The 23,948-nt window shown below is 31.1% G+C and overlaps 1 protein-coding gene across 1 annotated transcript in view; it reads right to left on the reverse strand.

The window, feature by feature from the left end:
• LOC134263503 (multiple epidermal growth factor-like domains protein 10) overlaps positions 1–9,331 on the reverse strand; it is a 48,795-nt gene extending 39,464 nt beyond the window's left edge. The window contains exons 1-4 of the mRNA XM_062745854.1: positions 9,216–9,331; positions 9,039–9,097; positions 8,591–8,761; positions 6,940–7,493 (exon numbers count right to left, since the gene is read on the reverse strand). Of these exons, the coding sequence (XP_062601838.1) occupies positions 7,204–7,493; positions 8,591–8,761; positions 9,039–9,097; positions 9,216–9,301 (606 nt within the window). The 5' untranslated portion in view covers positions 9,302–9,331 and the 3' untranslated portion in view covers positions 6,940–7,203. Of the gene's footprint in view, positions 7,494–8,590; positions 8,762–9,038; positions 9,098–9,215 lie in introns of the transcript that reaches the window.
• Positions 9,332–23,948: the final 14,617 nt, after the last annotated feature.

The following is a 23,948-nucleotide window of genomic DNA, read 5'->3' on the forward strand; positions in this document are numbered from 1 at the left end:
GATTTTTTCTAGAGCAATCGAATTCGAACTTTCATTCAGTGTTTTTGTTCTTGGGTATGCATGATAGGGGTTCACACCTGGTCAAAATTAGACCTTTACCTTATAATGAGTGTGACACACTATATAAACAAATTTAACATTATGAGACAATTAATTGTTGTACAAACACAAGCCCATGCTACACCGTGTGGTGTATGGCAAGATCTTTTTTGTTTCTTTCTCAAATCCATATTTTTGAAGGAAATAAATAATATCCATCACAATTCCATCATTATTTTCTATCTTAAAATGAATAGAATACAGGTAAATCTAAAAGGATATGTAGTTAGTTTAATTGCTGTAAAACAAATTTAAACTATTTAAACAATCATTGTGTTTGGCAGGTGGGAATAGGAAGAACTGAGATTTATAAAACATGGGAATAAGTAGTATAAACCCACCAGTATAAAACTATATATCAGTATAAGACACCTTTTTAAATATATATAAACTTTCATTTTGAAAAAAAGTTATTGAAATGTAATTGAAAAGTAATTAAAAATACATGACCTTTTTTTAAATGTATTTAAATACATTAAATTACTTGTAATTGAAGGCTCGTTCAAATACAAATTACTTTCAATTACTTTGAAAAATGTAATTAATTACACTCAATTACAATTACTTTTTTTCAGTTACCCCATCTCTGCTTGTTGATCACTATTGTTTGTCCCTACACAATATGTTTCGCGGGTTTGTTAAGGCAGCACATGAACCAGAATTCGGCGAATTAACACTTTTTTATAACATGTAACACTAATAAATCGGAAAAGTCATGGATAAATCTTTTGCTATCATTATGCATTCTACAGACGTCAATGAGACATACTACAAGAAGCACTTTACCACGAGGTCACCACGTGATGTTCAAAATTTTAAAATAAGACCAAAATTACAAATACATTTGACAATGCAAATCAGTTAATTAGTCATCTTTTTTATTCGAAATACATTCAAAAGCTAAGAACACAGAAATTTGGTACATTTAATTAAAAAGATATTGAAACATTTTTGATAAGCTAGCGTGCCTTATAAAAAATAATGCAATGTGTGAACCTAGGGTCAGAGGTTCATGTGTAGTAGGGGTACTGCTGAATATTACTGATTAGTTGAAGTGCATTTTTTGTTTCCCTGCCCTGCCTATGGGTATTAAATAACCAAATTACTAGTAAGCAATTGCTAAGTGTATAGTAATGGTTAGCAATGGTGCCTCTTTCAACATTGTGTATAACATAGCATCAAGTTTAAAACATGAAGCAATTGAATCATTTGAAAGTTGTTGAATGATGCTCAGGTGACCTATAAAGCCCATGGGTCTCTCGTTTTTTAAGAAAGCGGAAGACAAAGAGTCTCTGAATTATTTTGTTTTACTTTCAATTTTCAAAATTTTAAAATAAGACCAAAATTACAAATACATATGTCAATGCCACTCAGTTAATAAGTCATCTCTTTTATTCAAACGCTAAGAACACACTCAGTAATTAGGTATCATTATTTGTCAAAAATCATCCATTTTTCATTTAAACTGTAAGAAATCTTAATTTAAAATTAATTTTTAATTTTCTAGAAGATCAAGACTGTAACATCATTCCTTAATAGTTAAGAAATAATTTTGTTACTTGATGACCTATATCTAGTTCAAAGATACATGTAACAAAGTATTCCAATGTTGTTTGTAGTGAGTTCTATCACGCAAGTTATGGTTAGCTTACATATTTCTATGGGACCACAATGTTTGATTTAGTTTCAGTAGTAATAAATGGGATGGGGAGTTGTGTAAATAAATCAAAAAAAAAAAAAAAGATATCTCAAAGGGCTAAGATTAGTAAGGCTAGTGTTGCACGGGCTTCATCAATTATATATTAGCTGAATATTATTCAATATCCCTGCTTGATTTGAAGGAATTAATAAGACACGCATTAAGATGTTTGTAGTTTAGAAGAAAGTCCAGAAGAAATGAACTCATATAAACTCATTCTAGGTAAAGACGTCATTCAGAATGACATTACAGAATCCATGATGGAGGAACTAGCCAATCTAGAGTCGCAGATTGATCAAATTAACTTGACCATGAAGGCAATAAAAAGGCATTTCTCAAAGAACGATTCTGCTAGTTAAGGAAATATTTTTCAACGAAATAATTTCCGGCGCTGTGTCTAAAATTGGTCTGCTATTTTTTATGCTTCCTTGTTTAATTTGTTGGAAACAAACCTCTTGTGACGTGAAGCTATTTCCTGGATTGGAAGAGAAATTGCCAAAAAACAGTACAAAAATTGTTATACCGACAATTATTTCCATGTGTTTGTTCATATTTCAACTTTAATAACTAACAGAATTGAAATACTGATGTTGAATGTTCGTATACACAGAGAAACTATCTTGAACTATAAGGAATCAGTGTTATTCTGAAATTTCGACAAGTACTAAATAGTATTTCAATTTTAACAGAGTTACAGAGAATGTATTTTTTATTAAAAGAAAGGAAATAGTTGCAAACATGCAAAAGTACATGTTATTTATCTTGATTGAAAAGCATATTTACTTATTCATTTCCTTCTGAAAAGATTATGTACCAATATCGTCATTGTCTATTCTTCAGCTCATCAATAGTGCATTGTTGAAATGTCATATTAGTCATGAATATAGGAGATATCAAAGGAATATGCGTTTCTTTTCGTCCAGAGCTGCTGGTCTCGGTAAAGTTGTATTTAAGGGAATGGCATCCCTGTATGATGTCACAGTAAAAAAGTCATGCCCAATAGAAGAATGTCTTTTGGAAGAATGCTTTTAAATAAATATAATGATAAATAATGTTAGGCAAAAGAATTGTAAGTATATACTTTTTTTTTATAAAAATTCAGCATCAGAATTATGCATTTGAAAAACTATTTTCAGGATTTTTTTTTTGGTTTTAATGTTAACATTTCGCTTGTTTAATAAAATAAATGTATCTCATATTAATAAATATGACAACCCTTTGTTACAACGCGAAATGTAATAACAACGCGAAATGTAATAAACCTGGATTATTACATTTTACGTTATTACATTTTGCGTCGAAATCAGCGCAGAATGTAATTGCACAAAATGTGATAACACGCTTTTGTGGATTATAACATTTCGCGTTATTCCCAAATTTTGCAGAAAACAGATCCATTACAGATTTTTCCTATGATTTACATGTACTGATTACATTTTGCATAGAGATCAACACAAAATGTAATAAAACGATTTTTGGATTATTACATTTTGCGTTGTTACATTTTGCGTCAAGATTAAGCAAAAGGCAGGGACGCAAAATGTAGTAACACACTTCATTCGTCAGTCAGATTGAGTACAATTTTCAATATTGTAGTTGCGGATTAATAGAAAATAAAACAAAATGAAAAAAGAATAGATATATGCAATGTCTTTTAATTAACACATTTTATAATATATTTATTTTATTAGCTACATGTATTGAGAATCAGCTTAATAAATGTATTCAAATTATAGGTGTTGCAAATTTGAAACCTGCATCTGTGGGTATGGTTCTTGGAGGGTATTGATCAGTGTGCCTTTGCTTTTTTATAGACAAATGCAATGGATCTTAAAATTAAACTATTCAATATATATATTAATTGCACTGATTATGGCGGGAAGGAGTGTATTGACAATAATGATACTATATTGTTCCATGCAAATCTCCAGCATTGCAGACGACCAAAAACAAAATTCTATCTCTCTCTTTCTTTCCATCCTATAATAAAATGGGTTATTCCTGCATGTCCACAGTAATACAATTATAAACATACGAAGTAAACACCACACCCTTTCCCTGCCCCTCCTCGCTTGGCACACACATACGCTTCTAATTTGTTAACCAATGTATACATGCCAAACATGCATATCAAGAGCTTTTAATGAACCTATCTTTGTTAATTAAATATGTGTTATTGTTTAGAAATTTAAATAAATATGCCAATCAAAGTTACATTAATAATGTATAATTAAGTACAGTGTAAGCAATATAACTAAAATCAGAGTCAGAAAAACGATACATTTAGATGTAATTATGTCCGTAAAAGCCCTAACGTTGGTCTCGATCATTGTTTTAGTTCTAAATATTTTCACAGCATGTTTCCCATGTTGGTTACATGTATATATTAAAATCGATTTTATGATCTTTTTTGTAAAACGCAATAAATATTTTTTTTATATTTGTTCTTAGTATTACATTTTGTTTTATTACATTTTGCGTTGTCTTCAGTGCAAAAATAAAATAACGCAAAATGTAACAACGAAAAAGTATGTTATTACATTTTGCGTTGATCTCGACGCAAAATGTAAAAATGCAAAAAGTAATAATCTAACAATCATGTTATTACATTTTGCGTTGATCTCGACGCAAAATGTAATAACGCAAAATGGTTTATTACATTTTGCGTTACTATTACATTTCGTGTTGTAACAACCCTTACATTTATTTGCAATAACCGATATTTAAATCTACGCTGTATTTCATGAAAATAAAAGCAGTTTTTGTACCGTTTTAATTGCGATGCGGAAAGATCTTAATGCCAAAATGTATTCAAATTTCATATTTGTTTATAATATACATGTAGGATGATTAAAATTATATTGTACATTATATGTACGAAACACAAAAACCTACCGTGTTGTTTCAAAAAGGAGTATCTCAAATGCCACAAATTAACAAAGTTTACTGGTTTTAGTAGAACACAATGTGTCGGAAACGAAGGAATGAAACAAAAAGTAACGAGAATTTCGGAAAGATTCTCAAAAAATCTTATTTAAATTTCAAGAGCATATATTCATTATTTTTTTTCTCTTGTAACATTTTTATAATCCCTCTTCAATTGTTTTAAGTTATCATAACGTATAAAACGCATGTTTACGACGTCAATCTACCTATCAAATGAAAAATCGTCTTAAAAAAATCAATTATGTAAAAAGAATTAATTTAATTTTCCAGCCCGTAGTATCCTAATTTTGTGCTTGTTTTAATTCAGTCCAAATTGTTTTTTTAAATGTAAATACGCCTCATTTTACAACTTTTCGCGAAACAATACTCAAAAACCCCTAAATCAGTCAAAAAAAATTCCTCATTGACGTATATAAATATATGTCCTGTACTTAAATAGTCGTATACTATAAATACATATAAACTATGCTTGTTAGGAAATTCAGTTTTTGTATTCAATTTCAAAGGAGTTTCACTGTTTTACGTGTTATATGAAGTGGATAACAGTTCCTGTTTTGGTTTTAAAATTACTCATGAAATTTATTCCAATTTATTTATAATAGCATTCGTTTGAAGAAATAAATATTTCATTTATTTTGATTTTCTTTACTAGGGAGATTTTGGTAAATTTTCATTAAACAAGACAGATTTTTTTTCAGATAACATTTAATTTGATAACCCTTTAGTTTTTTCTTATAAAGTTATAAAGTTTTGTATTTTTTTTTATTTTTTGTGAAAACTACATGTTCATCCTTTCGTCGCACTGGAGTAAATTAAGCTAATGTAAGTCACCGTATTGTGTAAAATCTCAACGAGGAAATTATTTTCGAGTTGTGTATATTAATCAGCTGTTCTGCTTTGTTGATATCCTTTTATTAGAAATTGTATTAGAGTTAAGCTTTCAGAAAGTTAAGTACTGTGCATTCTTCAAAATATCCAAGATTATATTACACGTAAAGCAAGTGTCTGAAGCACAGGGGCCGGTAACATACTGTATTTGATTTTACGTAATCACTATATGTATACAAAAAGAGAAAGGGAAACAACATCAGCTCGAATTTACACAGGATCGATCTCAGAAATGACTCGTGTTTTCAATAAAATACCTTGCAGTTTGTGAACTAACGTTTGGGATCATTCCGTAATAATCACTCTTTAATGAAAATACCATCGCGGTCATTTAAGAATCGTGTAAGTCGGGTTTTGCAGATCCGATATCCTGTCATAAAAGTGATGTAGTTTAAGTCGTCCACTAAATTCGCTAAACACTGCATCCAATATTTAACAGGAGATGTGATTGGTCAATAGTTCTTTTCTAGAACAGATCTGACCAATCACGCTCCGCCTTTACTAATCATGTTTTTTTTTCCAAAATGTCGTCTTTTCTGGGCTCGAGCCTCTATGTGAACGAAAAAAGCTACCGTATTTATTCAAATCGGAGATGTTGTACCTTTTAATTGCAATAACAAAAGAAAAGTATGATTTTCGTGAACATTGGATCTTAACTTTGTGTTTTCCATCTCCGGAAAAACTGGAGAAAATGTGCAAATTTTGCTTCGTTTTAGTGGACGACATAAATTACATCGACTCGCACAACGGGATATCGAGTTAGTATTACCCAACTTAAACGCTATAAATAGTAACGAGTTTTCTGTTTATTAAAGAATATTTATTGTGGTATGATTTCTAGTTATAATTTAATTGGCTACATTCTTTTTTCTATGAAATACGAAACATTTCCGAGATCGACCCTGTGTAAATTCGGGCTGACGTTGTTTCCCTTTCCTTTTTTGTATATATATAGTGATTACGTAAAATCAAAAACAGTATGTTACCGGCCCGTGTAGTCTGAAGGTATTTTTGAGTAAAATTACAGTTTACATGTACATGTTCTCCTTCTTATGACAACTAAATATGTTCTTCGATGTATTAAATACAAAGTGCGTCACTCGATAACTACATTTGTAACATTGTGTGCTTTATAATTTGTAAGATTTAAATTTTGTAGAAATTTTGTACATGTGCACTATTTCATTATTTGCGATGAATAAAAAATTTTATCCTTCCTACATTTTTTAGTTCACAAAGCAAGATATAAATGTGATGTTTTGTAAGATTTGTTTTTTATCACCTTAAAAATATTCAGGATATTGTCAAAAGTTTATTTTTTCACTATTTCAGATGCTATGAGTTTGGAGTTCATTGCTCAAAAGAACAATGGTCTGACAGCGTATTTTAAAAAAAACAGAAAATGGTATTTACTCCAATGTATGCACATTTTGAAATTAACCCTTTTAAAAATCTGACCTCGTATATTGAGCATAAAGAACAAATACGAATAATAAAAAGAGCTGTAAGGTAGTCAAATTAAAATGACTAGCTAAATAGAAATAAATAAAATGTCCCGGTCTTTGTTACTTCTACCACACATTCCTGATTTCTAGACTTTTTCTCGTACTAAGATTCTTATCCTCTATTGTCTGATAAGTATCCTCTTCAATATCCTCTTGGTCGATCGCTGTTGTTTTCAATCTTTTTAACTTTTTCTTCACCTTTAAGCTTCCATACACTACCAAGGCAATGATGACACACAATGAAAGACTGAGCACAATTAGAGACATATGGGATGGCATTCGGCTCTCCTTGTTTGTAAAAACTGTCGTAAAGTTAAAGTCATCAGCATACTTGGTTTGATTTGTAACAACAATATCTGTAAGGTTAAGTAGGAATTAATAGGTATAGAACATGTAGAAGGAAATGTTCTTGACTTCGAAATGTTATTAAGAAAACCTACAGTAACTTTAATCGTAACTGAAAAGAATGCCTAACTGAGTTCGTATAAAATGAGCAGTTAAGTTGGTAAAGAGCCAGTTTGTACTAAATATTTATTACTACATGAAATATCGTATGTTCATCTGAAGGAGCCAGTAAACACAAACAAGTATTAAAACCAGCACCAGCGATTGTTACAAGAGTAAATCCACTTTGTATGTCCTTTTAAAATTTCCTCTAAAGTCACCTATGCGTACATATTCGTAATCTTGCATAAAGATTGGAGTTCAGTAGGTTATAATCAGGTTGAATATTATACATGTGAACACATTTCTTCCCACCAAATTTGTCATTAAGGACGATGTTATTTTTGATGTTGTAAAATAACTTACCTTGTATGCTCAGAATATGATCACAATAACAAGGAAATGGTGGTTAACTATTAAGGTATATACTTCAATTTAGATTTTCTTGTTCTCTATAAAAATCTTGTGCAAAAATAAATTTTGGCGGAATTCTGCATTCAATTGACTCACTCCTCGGATCCCTACCAATTAACTTTATATAAATATTGCATGTAGTTCATTGTAACATTAAAAATCTTCACCCCAAGAAAACCATTCTTAATCTGCGCCTCGGTTGACAATGGTTTAATTGGGGTGAGAATTTTCAATGTTACGCTCAACTACATGCAATATTTATTATATAATAGTGAATGTTTTATACAACTACACATAACAGTGAACCGTGCGCACAGTAATTCTGCGCAGTCGCTATTTTTTGGAATATCTCCCGTCGTCAAGCAATGTTGACTGTTGCTACGCTGGAGGGCGTGTCTTCTTTATTCGGCGGGTAATAGTGATTTTAACAAATGTTTCTCGACCAATCAGATTCAACTAATTTACATGAAAGTATAATATTGACTTTACCATAGATCTAGAACAAGCTCAATTCATTTCAAAACTTCCAGCATAACCATAACTCAAAACATGTGAGGATTAACATAATAAGTACAACGATACATTTGGTACTTACAGTCAATTTTGCTTTCTGTTGTTTGTAATGTTAGGGTTGAGCTTTCATAACAGCCTGATATAAAATCACAGCTATCATTGGAACAAGCACACTTCTGTTTACACTTTAATCCATAACTAGGATACAAGCATTTCCTTATGCAGTTGATTCCCGAGAATCCGGCTTCACATTCTAAGGAAGTATGTTGAAACAACTAAATAAGAAACTTAAAGCTACTTTAACCAGGGCTATATAAGCCCACTGATAAAACATTTAAAAAGTGTTTTCTTTATTGGGAATTCGTTTCAGCATAATAAAATTACCGATTCCGTAGAACAAAAACTCTCAATTAATTATTATTATCATCATTGAATAAAATAAGAAAAGGAAGAAAGAGAAACAGTACTATTGTACAGTTATAAGCATTGCTCAAGCAAGAACAAAACTCCTCTTTTGCTTTAAAGCTCACCTGTACATTTTTCTGTAATGTTATTCCATCGAAAACCAGGACAACACCCGTTCGGATATCTGTAAACATATTTTTATAAAAAATTACAAAAGGATTCCTTTAAGTAAATTATGCCACTTATTTTTCCCGTCAAATTTGGAAATTATATCCAGGAAAAAAACATGATTAATTTCTCACCCTGTACAGTTGGATTGTCCGCAAATTGGTCCAGTTTTAAAGAACCATATGAAAAGTAATCTTATTTGAGTTATTTTTGTTGTCATTCTTCAACACTCAAATATATAGAATAAGCAGATTCAAAATTGAAAGAACAAGGAAGATTTTTTTCATGAATTTCCTGAATAAATTGAGTAATTAGGTGCTTTATATGTAAATCAATATGTGTATCAATGACATATAGAATTTTTTTTGTCATATATCAAGAATTAAATATATTTAAAATGTTTTAGCTGAAAAGTGTTTAATTGAAAAAAAAATGTACGATAACTTTTTCAGAACTCACAAAATTTTTATTGAAAATCTGAAAATGATAGAGAAAAATATAACAAACATGATTCAAAACTCCTTTACTTTTATTTTCGTGACTGTTGGTTGTAGCATATTTAAAAGCAGCAAGGGGTCGCCAAGAGTAAACTCATAATTTTACATATACTTAATATAATAAGCATAAAAACCGTTCTGTATGTACACTGTACAAACCATTGGTAGTTAACCTTTTATATTTCATGAATTTTAAACATTTTAAACAAAATTTACATGTTATGTTGATACGCAGGAGGAATAAGGAAGCATACAAAATATTCTCCCTTGGCTAAATCAGTGCTGCATTATGACGTCACAATAGACAATATGGCATCTATTTTAGAAATCAGGTTTTCGTAATATTGGTATTTAGCGATGTAATTTAACTCTAGAAAATTATTAGAAACGTCTAAACATTAACAAACATAAAATATTTTTATTTTGTTATGCTGTCATAGTCATTATGATTGAAATCTACTCCCGATGACGTTATATGTGTACATCAAGTAACTTGGAATTTGATCATGTCGTGTAAAGAGAATTTGGCTAAGACGGCATGTTCAAAGATACGTAAAATGGAGTTTAAAAGGAAAAAACGGAAATATTGTGTTAAATTCTTATGAAGTTCAACGAATTAAACATGTATGCTGATTTATTTTCATCGCCTATATTCTCTTTAGAAGATAGTAAGCTATATTACGTATCCGGGTCGGCCTATCATCCGTCATTCTTTACCAAAAATGCAACAGAACAACAACAAGCTGGATATTTCAAAACATACCATTTGTAGAGATTGAAAGATTGCATTTTCACAAACTATGAAAGTGCTGCTAGAATCCTGAGTTAAGCATGGTTGTACGAAAAATCTCGATTCCTAATGTATAAAATTCAAAACAAAGGGTAAGGTTTCGTGCAAATGTGTGGAATAAATATTGTACGGGCATGATAGTGGGATTCTAGTTGCACTTTTTAGACAAAATAGATGTTTTTCAGCTATATTACATACTCAAAGAAATTATGAAACGGGGTATTGTTGTTCTGTAAGTTTTTTGATTAAGGAAAATTTTGCTATTAATAGAAGTCACGTGATGCCGTGACGGTGATGCACGTCTTTGCGTTAGACACGCTTTTATCTGTATGCAATAGTTAATTACAGTCTACGTTTATCAGTGGTTTTTGTTAATTAAATAACTAATTTTCTTCAAAAAGTCTAAATTTCCCGAGAAATTACTTACATGCTTCCTTAACGTACCTGCGTATTGTTCTGGGTAAATTGGGATCGCTGATTGTTTGAACCATCACACATTCTGTACATCAACTGAGTTTGTTCTCGGCAAGCAAAGCAGAGCAAATCATGAATTTGTGGAAAGCAGCACACATTTTCACAATAAATGAGTTTGATTGTGGCAGCATTGGACAAAGAATTATATCATCAGTTGAATATTTCGACACATACCGAAACTTGAGATGAAAAGGGGAAAAGCCAATTCAATGGAATTTTATGCTGTCATACTGTTTTAACTAAATTTTTGTGTCCCCCTCTCTTTACCATCAAAATGCCCTCTTTTGAAAACAAGATAAATTCCTTGTATAATTCATGTTCTAAAGAAAAATAATTGTGAAAAAAAAGCCCCAATATCTTTCAGTTTTAACTGCTAAGCCCCACCAACATGTTTTGATATATGTTTTTTTTTTATTTTAAATTGCCCGCTTTTTAAATATAAAACAATTATCATTGAGATTCCTACATATACATATGATTGAGTGTATTTTTTAACGTCCCTCTCGTGACTTTTTCACTTATCTGATACATTTCTTTTATATTTGGATATTTTACTTTCAAAAGAGGTTAAATTTAATATAACAATAATCTAACAACCAAACTCTGTGATAACCTAATGGCTTTAATTTTTCCATTGTCTCTCCCCATGATTATGCAGCAATATACATTTGGATTTTATGTATCTCAATTGGTTCAAAACGCAAGAGTATTCTTTACTTGTACGTATGTACAGTTTCTAAAGCTAGGTAGATTATTGACAAGCAAGTTGATGAAACAAGAATATCAGCAGTCCCGTTTAAAGCCATCATTTCTAAAGTTTAATAGTCGATGCAATGGCCTTGTCAGCAAATACAATTCATCATTGAGTCAAGTGCTGAATGACGTTTTTCATACTTATTGTTTTTACATTATTTTTTCATGTACGCTGAATTTACAATGGGTTTTTCTGTTTTTTTTTCCTGATTACGACAAGCAAACGCCGGGTGTGAACTGTCGGCAGGGGAGGCTAACTCCTCCATGGCAGTGTAGTCTAAACTACAGATGACTAGATAAGTATGATAGTTGTTTCCTTTATTGATCATTTTAAGCAACGCCTTTCTTAAATACCTGCCATCTGTATTCAGGAGATGTAAACATAAACCCGACCCAATCTCTCTTTCCTGGAGATACAGAATTTTCAATTGTCTTTTATTTAAGGCCATGGAGTGTGTCGTGTGTCGTTTGTTCTTGTTTGAAAATTTTCAGTTTCTTTTCTGCATCCACTAAACCAAATTTAGCATAAAATCATGTATTGATACATGTAAAAGAAACAGAAATGTGAATTTCATGGTCGGTCCCCATCCCCCTAGGACCCGAGAGGTGGTGCCAAAACCATTAAAATTAAAGCAATTTTTTTGGTTTACTCCTGAACATCAAGCAGTCAAACTATTGGCATGAGTGTAATGTGCATTGCGTTCTTTATTGGCCCCAGGGCTAGGGGTTCTGGTGAAAGGGCGAGACCAGATAGATTATAAAGGGATAGTGTATTATTTCTTTGAAAATCTTCTTCTCTACTACTGTGTGCAACATGTAAATGTACTAACCAAGTGCATTGTTATGTTGAATAATGATAGTGGGATTCTAGTTGCACTTTTTAGACAAAATAGATGTTTTTCAGCTATATTACATACTCAAAGAAATTATGAAACGGGGTATTGTTGTTCTGTAAGTTTTTTGATTAAGGAAAATTTTGCTATTAATAGAAGTCACGTGATGCCGTGAAAGGGCGAGACCAGATAGATTATAAAGGGATAGTGTATTATTTCTTTGAAAATCTTCTTCTCTACTACTGTGTGCAACATGTAAATGTACTAACCAAGTGCATTGTTATGTTGAATAAGGCTGCCTCTTCCAAAATTGTACATTTCATTGACCCAAAGGGCAGGGGTTCAAGTGTGAGGACGCGGCTATAAAGATTGTTAAATGAAAATGTATTTTCTTTTCGATTTTTTCCTTATTTGCTCCTGGATAATACATGTAGATAAACTAACCAAGAACACAACTATGTCAAAAAGGCTTCCTCTTCAATAACTATGATCTTCTGAGTCAAAGGAACTGTCGTTATTGCGAGGCTCTATTGAAAAAATCGTGAATGTGCATATATTTTTTATATTTCATCATATAATGTTAAACCAATGAACAATGTACTGTATGTAGTTATGATGCAGAAGGATGCTTCTTCCAAATTTGTGAATTTCAGGACCCCTGGGTCAGAGTTCCTGTGTAAGGGTGTGGCTCTAAACGGTACTGGGGGCGTACATAGTCTATAGTATTAATCAACTATTTATGATAAAAATAACATTGATAATATTTCTATATTGACAATATTATAATATTTCTTAAAACTTTTTATAAATGTGGTCTCAGGGTCAGTGATGCACAACTGCTCAAAAGATTGAATATATTTTGTTACTCTGATCTACCTCTTTTTTTAGAGTAACCAACATGATACTCAGTTGACATGCCTGTTGCCCTTTTGAAGTAATTACTAGTTTTGTAGAAAATGGGAACTTTACACATCCTTCTTTTACTTTAAAAATATTAAGTTTTTGTCAAAACTTAATTTTTTTTCATTCGTCTCAGCAAAGACTATGGTAATCTATTATAGATTTATAATAATTATGAAATATTAATATTTATTAACATATCCTTTAAATTCCAAAAAGGCTTAAATCATGAATACTCTACCCATACAGAGTAGGATTCAAGAAAAAAAATGTGAATTATGGAAATAAAATCAAAATTTTGTACTAAATACAATATTTGTACCTAGAAATTCTTTTGGACTCTAGAAAGTAATTGTTGGTGACAAAATTCATATGCTTTATCTCGATAATTACAGTTCAACTTTGATATTCGTTTAACAACAAGGATTACGAAAAAATATGCTTTCCTTACAAAAAATTTATAAATATAGATTGCATTTTATAGTCTATCTTCGCATTCATAATTCTTTTCTTTTTTCATAACCAACATCCATTTGGAAGTTATTGAAGATTCTCTTGTACATGTTGTAAAACTTTTTTTATATCATCTACTGATACTCACATGTGTCTTTTCTGTATCATGACACTCTCGAGATATTTTGGATCATATCGTAATTGAAAGGCTGTGTATTCATTCATATACTCTGGCCTTTGACCACTGCTACACGAGAGTTAGGTTTAGACGATACGAGGGGCGTTCAATAAATAATGTCATTAGCTCGATTACATACAACATAGTTGTCATATGACATAAAGCTTGACTTTCTCTCATTATTGAATCTTTAATGAATTAATAACAGTTTATGTGACCACTTTTCATCACATAGTTTTATCGTGAGAAGCTGGGAAACAAGGGCTATTCGAGACACTGCATTATAAATGAAAAGTAAAGAAATAGTAAACTAGAGTGAGAATAAAAGCTACATTAAAGCTGCTGTAAAACTTGTTAAAAATCCCAAAGAAATATTCACTGAAATATGTGACATTTACAGCAACTGATGCCTGTTTTATAGACAAAAGAGCAGGTGGATTTCAAAGATAAAAATTTATATAATGGGCATCAAAAATGAGTACCCTCCTTGCCAACAAAAATTGTAACAACTTATGTACTGTTTGCCAAATTTCAACCAATAATATTTGATGTTGTATGATTGACATTGAGACACATAGCAAATTTGAAAGACATCATATCGGGAGTTGTTTACACTATTTTTAAGAAACGTTTGACAGTAATTAAGCTTGGTACTCAAAGGTCACCCTGTATTTTGAAAAATTTGTGAAAACGACAGCGTGTACAAAAGTCTTAACAATTATTTTAAAATATCAGTAATTGTAATAATCCACGTTTGTTTTATATTCAAACATATATTGAAACATGAATCTCTTGCTTAAAACCATGAGAACAATATTTACCGTAAGATGTACTTGATAAAAACGGCGAAGGTCTGTCAAGAGCAAAGGTATGCAAGAGCACAAAAACAGATTTATATGCAATTTTCTTAAATATTAGTGGTATTATTGTTCAAATTCGTATTCGGGGAGACAGTTTAATATCTGGAGGTGTCTAGAAAGCAGTTTTTTTGCAAAGAAATCGAAAGGTTTATCAGAGAAAGGACCCAGAATCAGGAATCCACTACATTGAATTTCTTCATGACAGCGTTTAAATCCGCATGCCCTAAAGAGTAAAGGGGTTTACGGGATGAACCATAAAGTTAATGTTTTTCACATTAACAATATTTGCCAGATCTTTGACCTTTTCACTTGTTTTTATTTCCAAACTTGAATAAAACACCTTTCACAAGGAAAAACCAAGTCCAGGAAATCATTGGATCTGCCATTTTCCAGTATACTAAGGGTCATACCCAAAAATGAGTTCTAAAAACAATCCGAAAATGGAAAAAATTGTTACGGACATGTGTTTGAATTAAAAGAGATGAAGAAGTAAAATCATGAAGAGTAAATCATTGAAAAGCGTCGTTTACTTCTTTCTGAACCCCAATGACATTATTTATTGAACGCCCCTCGTATGAAAAAAAAGGCCGGCTACCATGTCCCGCAGTGGATTTAAACCTGCAACTTAAGAAACTTAAGACTTTTCTCCGTTTCTCTTTAGCAGACTTCTAATATGTACATGTTCCTCTGTGCCGCGCGGGCGACTACTTCTTGGAGGACGATAAGTGTAATATTGTTTAAAGAGATGAATATAAACTCTTTATTAGTATTTTATAGGCTATTAAAAAGTTCATTAGTTATTGATAATTTACTTTTGTCTCTTACACAGATAAGTATTATGTATTCACAGAGGACGATTCCAGTTCCCTCAATTGTTTGTGATTTTTCTGTGGAACTGTTATCTGTAAACAGCCTGATATGAAATAACAGGTTTCATATGAACAAGCACACATCTGTTAACACTTAAATCTATAACCTGGATACAAACACCTTCTCGTAGAGCTTATGCCAGAGAAACCAGCCTTATATTCTATAAATAAATTTTTGAAAAAATTCCAAATCATCATTTTTTTTCCAATTTTTAAAATGATAAACATTAAGTTGGTAAAATTCTATAAAAGCCAATCACATTATTGTATACATCTACAACATGCTTGTAGAATTTTTTTCTAAGCTTTGAACATATTCATTCAAGCTTTTGATTTACAATATCGATAAAATATTCTTGTTAAAAAGATTTTTTAAAAAAATGCCGTGATGCCCTAACAAAAGTCTTTGTAAAAAAAATTGCTTCCATAATGATTTGTAAAATCCTTTATGAATCAAATTCAATCAATGTTAAATTCAAAAATCGATTTCTAATGATTTTGCGTTAAAATATTTTCTTTTAATTTTGAAAATCGATATTCATTGGGAACTGTGTGGCGCAGTGGTTAGAATGTCTCCTGTAGAGTCGCGAGGTAAGGAGTGGATTCTTACCCCGCGGGTTCGAATCTCTATAGGACGCAGCAAAGCAGACTTACTTTTGTTTTTCTATAGACCAGAATTTGTCCAAAATCTTATTTGAAAAAAAAAACCCTTGCAATTTCATTCAATTCAACATTTAAATATAAAGATGACATTTTATTAATTAACAATGGTAATTTCCATTCATATGTGGATAGGATATAAACTAGTGAGCTTGAGATAGAAGATACCACAAAGTCTTACACATCTGTTTCATATTTGGATAATTTACTTGAAAAGGGCGTTAATGGTAATCTAACAACCAAGCTTTATGGTAAACAAAATGACTTTAACTTTACTATCGTCAACTTCCAATACTTATACAGCATAATACCTGCATCACCTCGATCCATTATATATCTCAGTTGATTCGAGACTCAAGAGCATACTCTACGCATTAACAATTTCTTAAACGATGTAAATTGTTGACAAACAAGTTGAAAAAGCAAGAATATCAACGCATTAACAATTTCTTAAACGATGTAAATTGTTGACAAACAAGTTGAAAAAGCAAGAATATCAGCAGTTTCAATTAAAACCATCTTTTCGAAATTATAAGTTCTACTGTCAATACAACTACATGTACCTTGTCAGGAAATACAATTCATCACTGAGTTAAAAGCTGACTGACGATTTTATGCTAATTGTTATTTAATTTTTACACACAATTAATTGATATTTATTTTAATCATTTCCCGATGAAGTAAAGGAGCACATGGCAGGTGTTACTGGTCAGCAAGGGATTCTCATTCATCCGTGGCAACTGATCCAACCTCTGGAAATATTGAAGGTCCGCGTTCGGTCTGCTCCCTGTTTGAATTGTTTTATGGAACTGATCTTGTTTACTGTTCGTTATCTCCAAATGTTTTATTCATATAGGATCTCACATGATTTGTAGTGGGATATGATTTTTATCCAACGAGTTGTGTGGGTTTTATCCCCGAGCCTTGGCGATTATTCCACTTCATTTTACTTCATCACTCTAACGCAAAACCAATTGTGACTTCACAACTGTGTGATACGGAAACGATGTCACATGAGCTATATCAACGGGATGAAGGGCTAAACATTGGATAAAATAACATATCTCTACAGACTGAAACCAAACTCGACCCTATCGGTCAGCGCATACTGTAAAAAATATTTTAGGGAGAAAAATATACACATTGATTACAAAAGTATTATCCGAATTTCCTTTCACTAGAAATGTTCAGATAATAAATATCTTATCTGAGGCACGTAATATATTTTATAGATTTAATAATTGAGTTAAAATTTTCTTACAAATGCCAATATAGACTGCGTTTCATAATGTATCTTCGACTTCATGTATATCGATATCAAATTCTTGAAGTTAATTCTTTCATAATTACCATTAGTTATTAAAACTTCTCTTTAAATTCTGATGAGTTACTTTACTATCACAATTTTATGTAATTCAAAGTGAAAAAAAAACCATGAAATGCATGTTACATTGTAAGGTAGCAAAGTTTCAGTTTGATCGATATCTATATTTCATCGAGCTTAAGATGTAGTATACCTGTAAATCTCTATGCTTATGGAAGGGAAAAATATGTTTGAAGACATTCGGGTAAGTTTTTGAAGCCTTAAAAAACAATATAGCAGGGATTCCTGAAAAATTAGCACTGGCTCATCCAGGGATGGAGAAATCTTTATCGAGTAATCTTAATCAATTATTAAATTTTTTATAAGTTATCCACAGTTATCTGTAATAGAAGCTACGTTTGATTACTTGTAATGTTAATCGCAATTTAATCAGACACAGTAAACTTCCAAATGTAATTATGAGTACTTTTTAGATTAATTTAGGCGTCTCCATATGAGAGAAAATTCTCGAGAAAGACGTCAAACAATATAAAATCAATCAATCTACCAATCAATCGATTACTCTTGATTCCCCTCTATGCCAAATAATCATACTCTGATCATTGGAGTTCTATTTAGGAAGACTGTATAGATATCTGAAAAAAATATGGGTATATTCTTTATTTCAAATATAAACGTCAGATTTTTTAAGATTGTTTGTGCTTTTGAAATCCTTGAATTTTTTAAAATTCTGCTGGCATGTTAATCATTCAGCAAGATCACAGCCTATTTGAAAAATGAAACATAAAACATATTCGATAACTTTTTCATAATTTTTTTCATAGCTAGAAAACAAATCAGATATTTTAGTTTGTCCTATCACAGTGTTGAAATGGTTTTGGGACAGCTACACCAGAGAGATTCATGCGATGTTAACACGGATATTATAAGAGGAATAAAACTTACGTTACTGCGAATTAGATTTTATTCCCGTTCTCACGACTAAAAAAATATGGATTTCGTAAAATTTAATTTGAATCAGTTTTTTTTTCACATTAAATCATTTCTAATTGGGTCGATGTGAACGCAAAATGAAGCTGAATTGAATTAAATTCTGACGTATGCATACCCATAATATGATATGATAAAACAAAGAAGAACATAATGTAACTGGAGCAAAGCTCGTTGCAAAGGAACGAATATGTCTTCCGTCCTGTTTGAACGGAATTAACATTTATTTAATCAAAAAAAAAAAAAAAAAAAAAAAATGCTATCTCTAATGATTTAAATCTTCCAAATCTATGTTGAAAATTGCAATAGTAAGTCATTTTTAGTACTTCCTGTTTGACTGGAAGTGACGTCGACGGACAGAAAATTAAGTTTTATGCTCTCAGTGACAAATATTTACCCAAAACATGTCAAAAACGGCAAAATTCTGCAGTTCCAAACTACTTCGCAGCACTGTTAAGGCTTACTATGAGAAATCAACGGAAAATAAAAGTGCAAAAAACGGGAAATTTTTTAAATTGAATTTATTTTTATTCAGCAATTCTATTATCACAGAACTTAAATACTAATGGAAATAGCATGGTATAACATACTCTGTACTGTGTAGAGCTTGGTCCCATCGATGGACAGTCACGTGATGAACGCATAGCAGGTACACGGAAAGTAGGTCAATAACAAATTTCAATATCGCAAGGGCATAGCCTAATTGAAATTAAAAATTCAAGCTATTAATTGTTTCTGTCTACTTTGAAGTTTCTGAAAAGTGCTGCTGCTTTGAATAGAATTCGCGTTATAATACGAAAATGTTTAAGTAAATAGGCAAATGTCGAAATATGTTAGAATTTTACCAAGTATTTTGTGGACTTTTAAAATCACGGCCTCGATTTAAAGAAAGCAGCAGCACTTTTCAAGTTAAGGAATATATCCTTTATCTACATCTAAAAAATGGTTCAGATCTATGCAGTGTATGCCCTTGCGAAAGTACGATTTTATGAGGCATCTCGATGTAAAATATACGTAACCTGCGCATAAAACACGACAATATCAATAAAATACATTCTCTTTGTAGTTAATTAACAATCGCACTTAACAAAGGCTATACCTTGGTATTAATCGACTATTTAAAATCTGTAAATAATATTCCGTTTAATAATAAAACACATTTTTCGTTGATAAACAATTTCTCAATTTGCCTTTCACAGCACATGAAGTACGTCATTTTTACCAGTATGACGTCATGTTTACAAGTTCATCGCGACGAGTGCTTTGTCTATAACAAGCTACATGGGATTTAACTAGCAACTTTTTTTTAATGCATTGATAAGTTATAATGTTGTTTATTATGCTAATACTGTTCAGAGTTGCAAATTATTTCATTTACACGTATAATGAGATCTTCATAAATGTCATATTTTTGTCCGACGTCATAGTAAACTTTTCCCGTATAAATTAGGCCCCGCCCCCTTATTCAAGCCTTAACAATGCTGCGTTCTGGTTGGCCGGATATGACGTCACAGGACTTATTCTGATGACATCAGTAGATTTTACCAGAGATTCTCAACAGCTTTGCTTCTTTGAGGTATAACAAATTCTCAATACTTTTTGAGATAATCTGGAAAAAAATTTTGGCCCCCTCTAGATCCTTTTATTTAGGAGTCAGCCCTTTTTCTGAGATATCATTTTAAAGATCTTTTAATTCTGCATAAATTATGTTCTATATATTTTAACAAAATATTTTTAGTTTAGAAGATAAAAAGCAAAACATGAGCTCTTTTAAGCGTTCTAATTTTTTACCCCTATATAGCTCCATTTCAAATAAAAAAATCAAAAAACAAAAACCGATGTGCACAACTTCAATCCTTCTTTTATCTAAAAATCAGTAGAATTTCTGCTCCAGCTTTAGCCGTCTCTGAGCCTTTATCTGGAAACGAAAGCCTATAAATTTTCGTTTAAAGGGAAATAACTCAAAACTGGTGGTGATTTTTTGAAATTTCGTCATCAGTCTGATAGCATTTAGTAATTTCTAGTATCTCGGAACAATTGACAAATGAGTGAGATATATATTATATGAGGCTTCAAAGTTGGTGTCTAGTAAGTAGAAGAAAAAAAATAATAATCTTTACCAACAGAATCAGTAGAAGATCTTCCGTTTGAAACTGAAATCCTTAATTAAGTAAACGTACCAATATTTAGACTTATTTATAAATGTGTTAGGAGGGGAAAACTGTTTTCATCACATTCCCATGACTTTATTTTGAAAAACCTGGCTTTATGTGTTTACATTAAAGCATCGGTATGTAAACTGTGTATATTTTTCATGTCGGACAATTTAAGAATGAATAGAATGTAGAATCAAAGCTTCAGCTTTCCCGTTCAGTCAAAGTTCACTGAAAGTCTTTTAAAGTTTATAATATATCAAAGCTCTGCCTTTCATTAATAGCATTTGTAGAGATCTCAGTGACCATTCACTGAATGATACATGCTTATTTTGTTCATATCGAAGTCTCAATCAATCACAAATAAATTTCTTAGAATCCAAATGAAGAATAATAACAATGTAACAAGTATAAGAACCATCTATTGATTTTTCTGTTTTTAAAAGTTTCAAAGATCGCATCTTAAAATATGATAAATAAAATTGTTTTTAAAGTCTACATTAAATACATGTACATGTAAAGCTCTTTGTTCCTTAATATCTTTATTTGAAAGCATTTTCAGTCTGATTGATTTATTTTTACTAGTTTCATTGAGTGCATCAATATTTTGAATATTTTTTCCTTCCTTAGAACCAAATGAATAAGTTAAATATTCCAATGAATATGTACAGGCTTGTACAAACACATTATAAAACTTTGCTTTCATTTCAAAGGGAAGTTTGTGCAGCTTTATGCCACACCTTAATTATTTTTGTGGTGCCTTGAGCCTTTTATTTAATTTGTTCCAATTGAGGTTAAAGAATTTGTTCCTTATCTTACATATTTTGATTAAGCTGTAAAATGAACTAAAAATAAATATTCCGATGAACTGTTAGCATTTCCTTTGTATGGAGTTGCTGGTTCCTGTTTTTCTTTTGATCTTCCTACAAAAATCAAACTAATGCAGGAGTACAGGGTAAGAACATTTTTAAAGGAGCATTAAATAAGTATGTTTCTTGCAATATTATCAAAGCAATAACATTAATTTTATGTTTGATAATCCTTTATTACAGCCCAAACCCTTGTTTTGAAGGCTTCGTGTTAAACAGGACATCGGGAACATGCACGCATGCATTAGTAATATATGATAATATTTTATTTAACATACATAATAACAACTTACGTATACGACACTCAATGAAATTCTTTTGAAGAAATGAAATATTTTGCGAAATCAAAAAAATATACATTTTTTGGCATTAAACGATATTTTTTTAAATTTAATAATTTTAACTTATGTGTTCTATCTTTATTGAAATACTACATCTTGAGCATCAGAATCATATTTTTATTTACATATGTAGGAAAACTAGAAGTTTTATTTTTAACACATACATAAAATTGATTTTATCTGTTTAAAAATTGATAGAATGTCCCGTAGGTTTTATTGGTAGCGCCTGTGCCTCCAAATGTCCATTTCCAAGCTTCGGTGATGGTTGTCAGTCACTGTGCACATGTTCTCGAAAATCATGCAGTTTTCTAACAGGATGCCAGAATGCAAACATATGTAAGTAAGCATACATGGTTTTGTCATGTCGATATATGATTACTTTGGTATAATTATTCAAAATTATCGTTATCTGTATGAGTAATATATACATGTGTAACGACTTTACACTTAAATTCAATTAGAAAATAAACATAAACACATACATGATATGCCAATAATGTCTCAATGATCAATTTCATCAAATTTAAGTCAATTGATGTTGTAAACTTTATTAACTTGCTTGTAGCTAGCAGTATGGACTCAGCTATTGCTAACCAAAAATAGTTCAGAGAAATCAACAGGTCATTTTGACTTCGTTTTCAACAAAACTATAGAAGAAAATGAGATCACCAGCGAAAATGCAAACATTGAAGAAACTAGTCTTTCGCAAAACAGGATTTTATCATAATTATGTCTTGCATAATTACAGGTGTAGCTTTTGGATGTCTTATTTTTGTTTATTGTCTCCGAAATAAAACAGGAAAATGTTGAGCGTACAATTCATGACTGCAATTTTGAAATCCTCTATGAAGCAATTGCTTTGGAAATTCAATCATAGATCGTACGGAATATACAGTATCAGGAGATGAATCTGATCAAACTGCACAGAACATAACAAGAGTTTAAATAAGTAATTTTGAAGTCTAAAATAGTATGAAATGTAATAAAAGGACTATTTAATCGTTTCCTAGGTACGATCATAGTTACGTTAATTAACTTTTGATCGGCAACATGTTTTTAAGCAGTGCATGACAAATAACACTTAAGGATAAACGCAACGTACCTTACCTTCTGATAATTTATTAAGATATTCTTAATTTTCGAATATAGGGTCATCAGATGTTCATAGACAAAAAAAATCAGCATGCATTAAAAAGGGGTTTTGAAGTTTATCAAATGATAAATTTTTGGATGACTGAAAGAAAAATATATGAAAAAAAAAAATACTAAACATATACTAGTATTCTAGATATTTTATCAAAAAATGCCTTAGAATTAAAAAGTTTACAACACCAAACGAGGGCTGTTCAGGAAGAAGCAAAAGACGCTTTTCAATGATTTAGTCTTCATGATTGTACTTATGAATTTCTTTTAATTAAAACAAATGTCCGTAACATTTTATATCCAATTTCTGATTGTTTTTAGAACCCGTCTTTGGGTATGACCCTTAGTATACTGGAAAATGGCAGATCAAAAAATTTCCTGGACTTGTTCCTTCCTTTTAAAATAATTTTTTTTTTTCAAGTTTGGAAATAGAAACAAGTCAACAGGTCAAAGATCTGGCGAATACTTTTAATTTGAAAAAACATAAACTTTCTGTTTATCACGAAAACCCCTTTACGCTTCAGGGCATGCGGATTTGGACGCTGTCATGAAGAAATTTAATGTAGTGGGTTCCTGATTCTGGGTCCTTCCTATAATATACCTTTTAATTTTTTTTGCAAACAAATTGCTTTCTAGACTCCTCCGGAAATTTAACTGTCTCCCCGAATCCAAATTTGAACAACAATATAATAATATTTAAGAAAATTGCATATAAATATGTCTTTGTGCTCCTGCATACCTATACTCTTGTCAGACCTTTGCCGTTTTTATCGAGTACAT

Source organism: Saccostrea cucullata, unplaced genomic scaffold, assembly GCF_032062105.1.
Source record: "Saccostrea cucullata isolate Sc308-1 unplaced genomic scaffold, CSIRO_AGI_Scuc_v1 ctg752, whole genome shotgun sequence".
In the NCBI taxonomy this organism is placed as follows: Eukaryota; Metazoa; Mollusca; class Bivalvia; order Ostreida; family Ostreidae; genus Saccostrea; species Saccostrea cuccullata.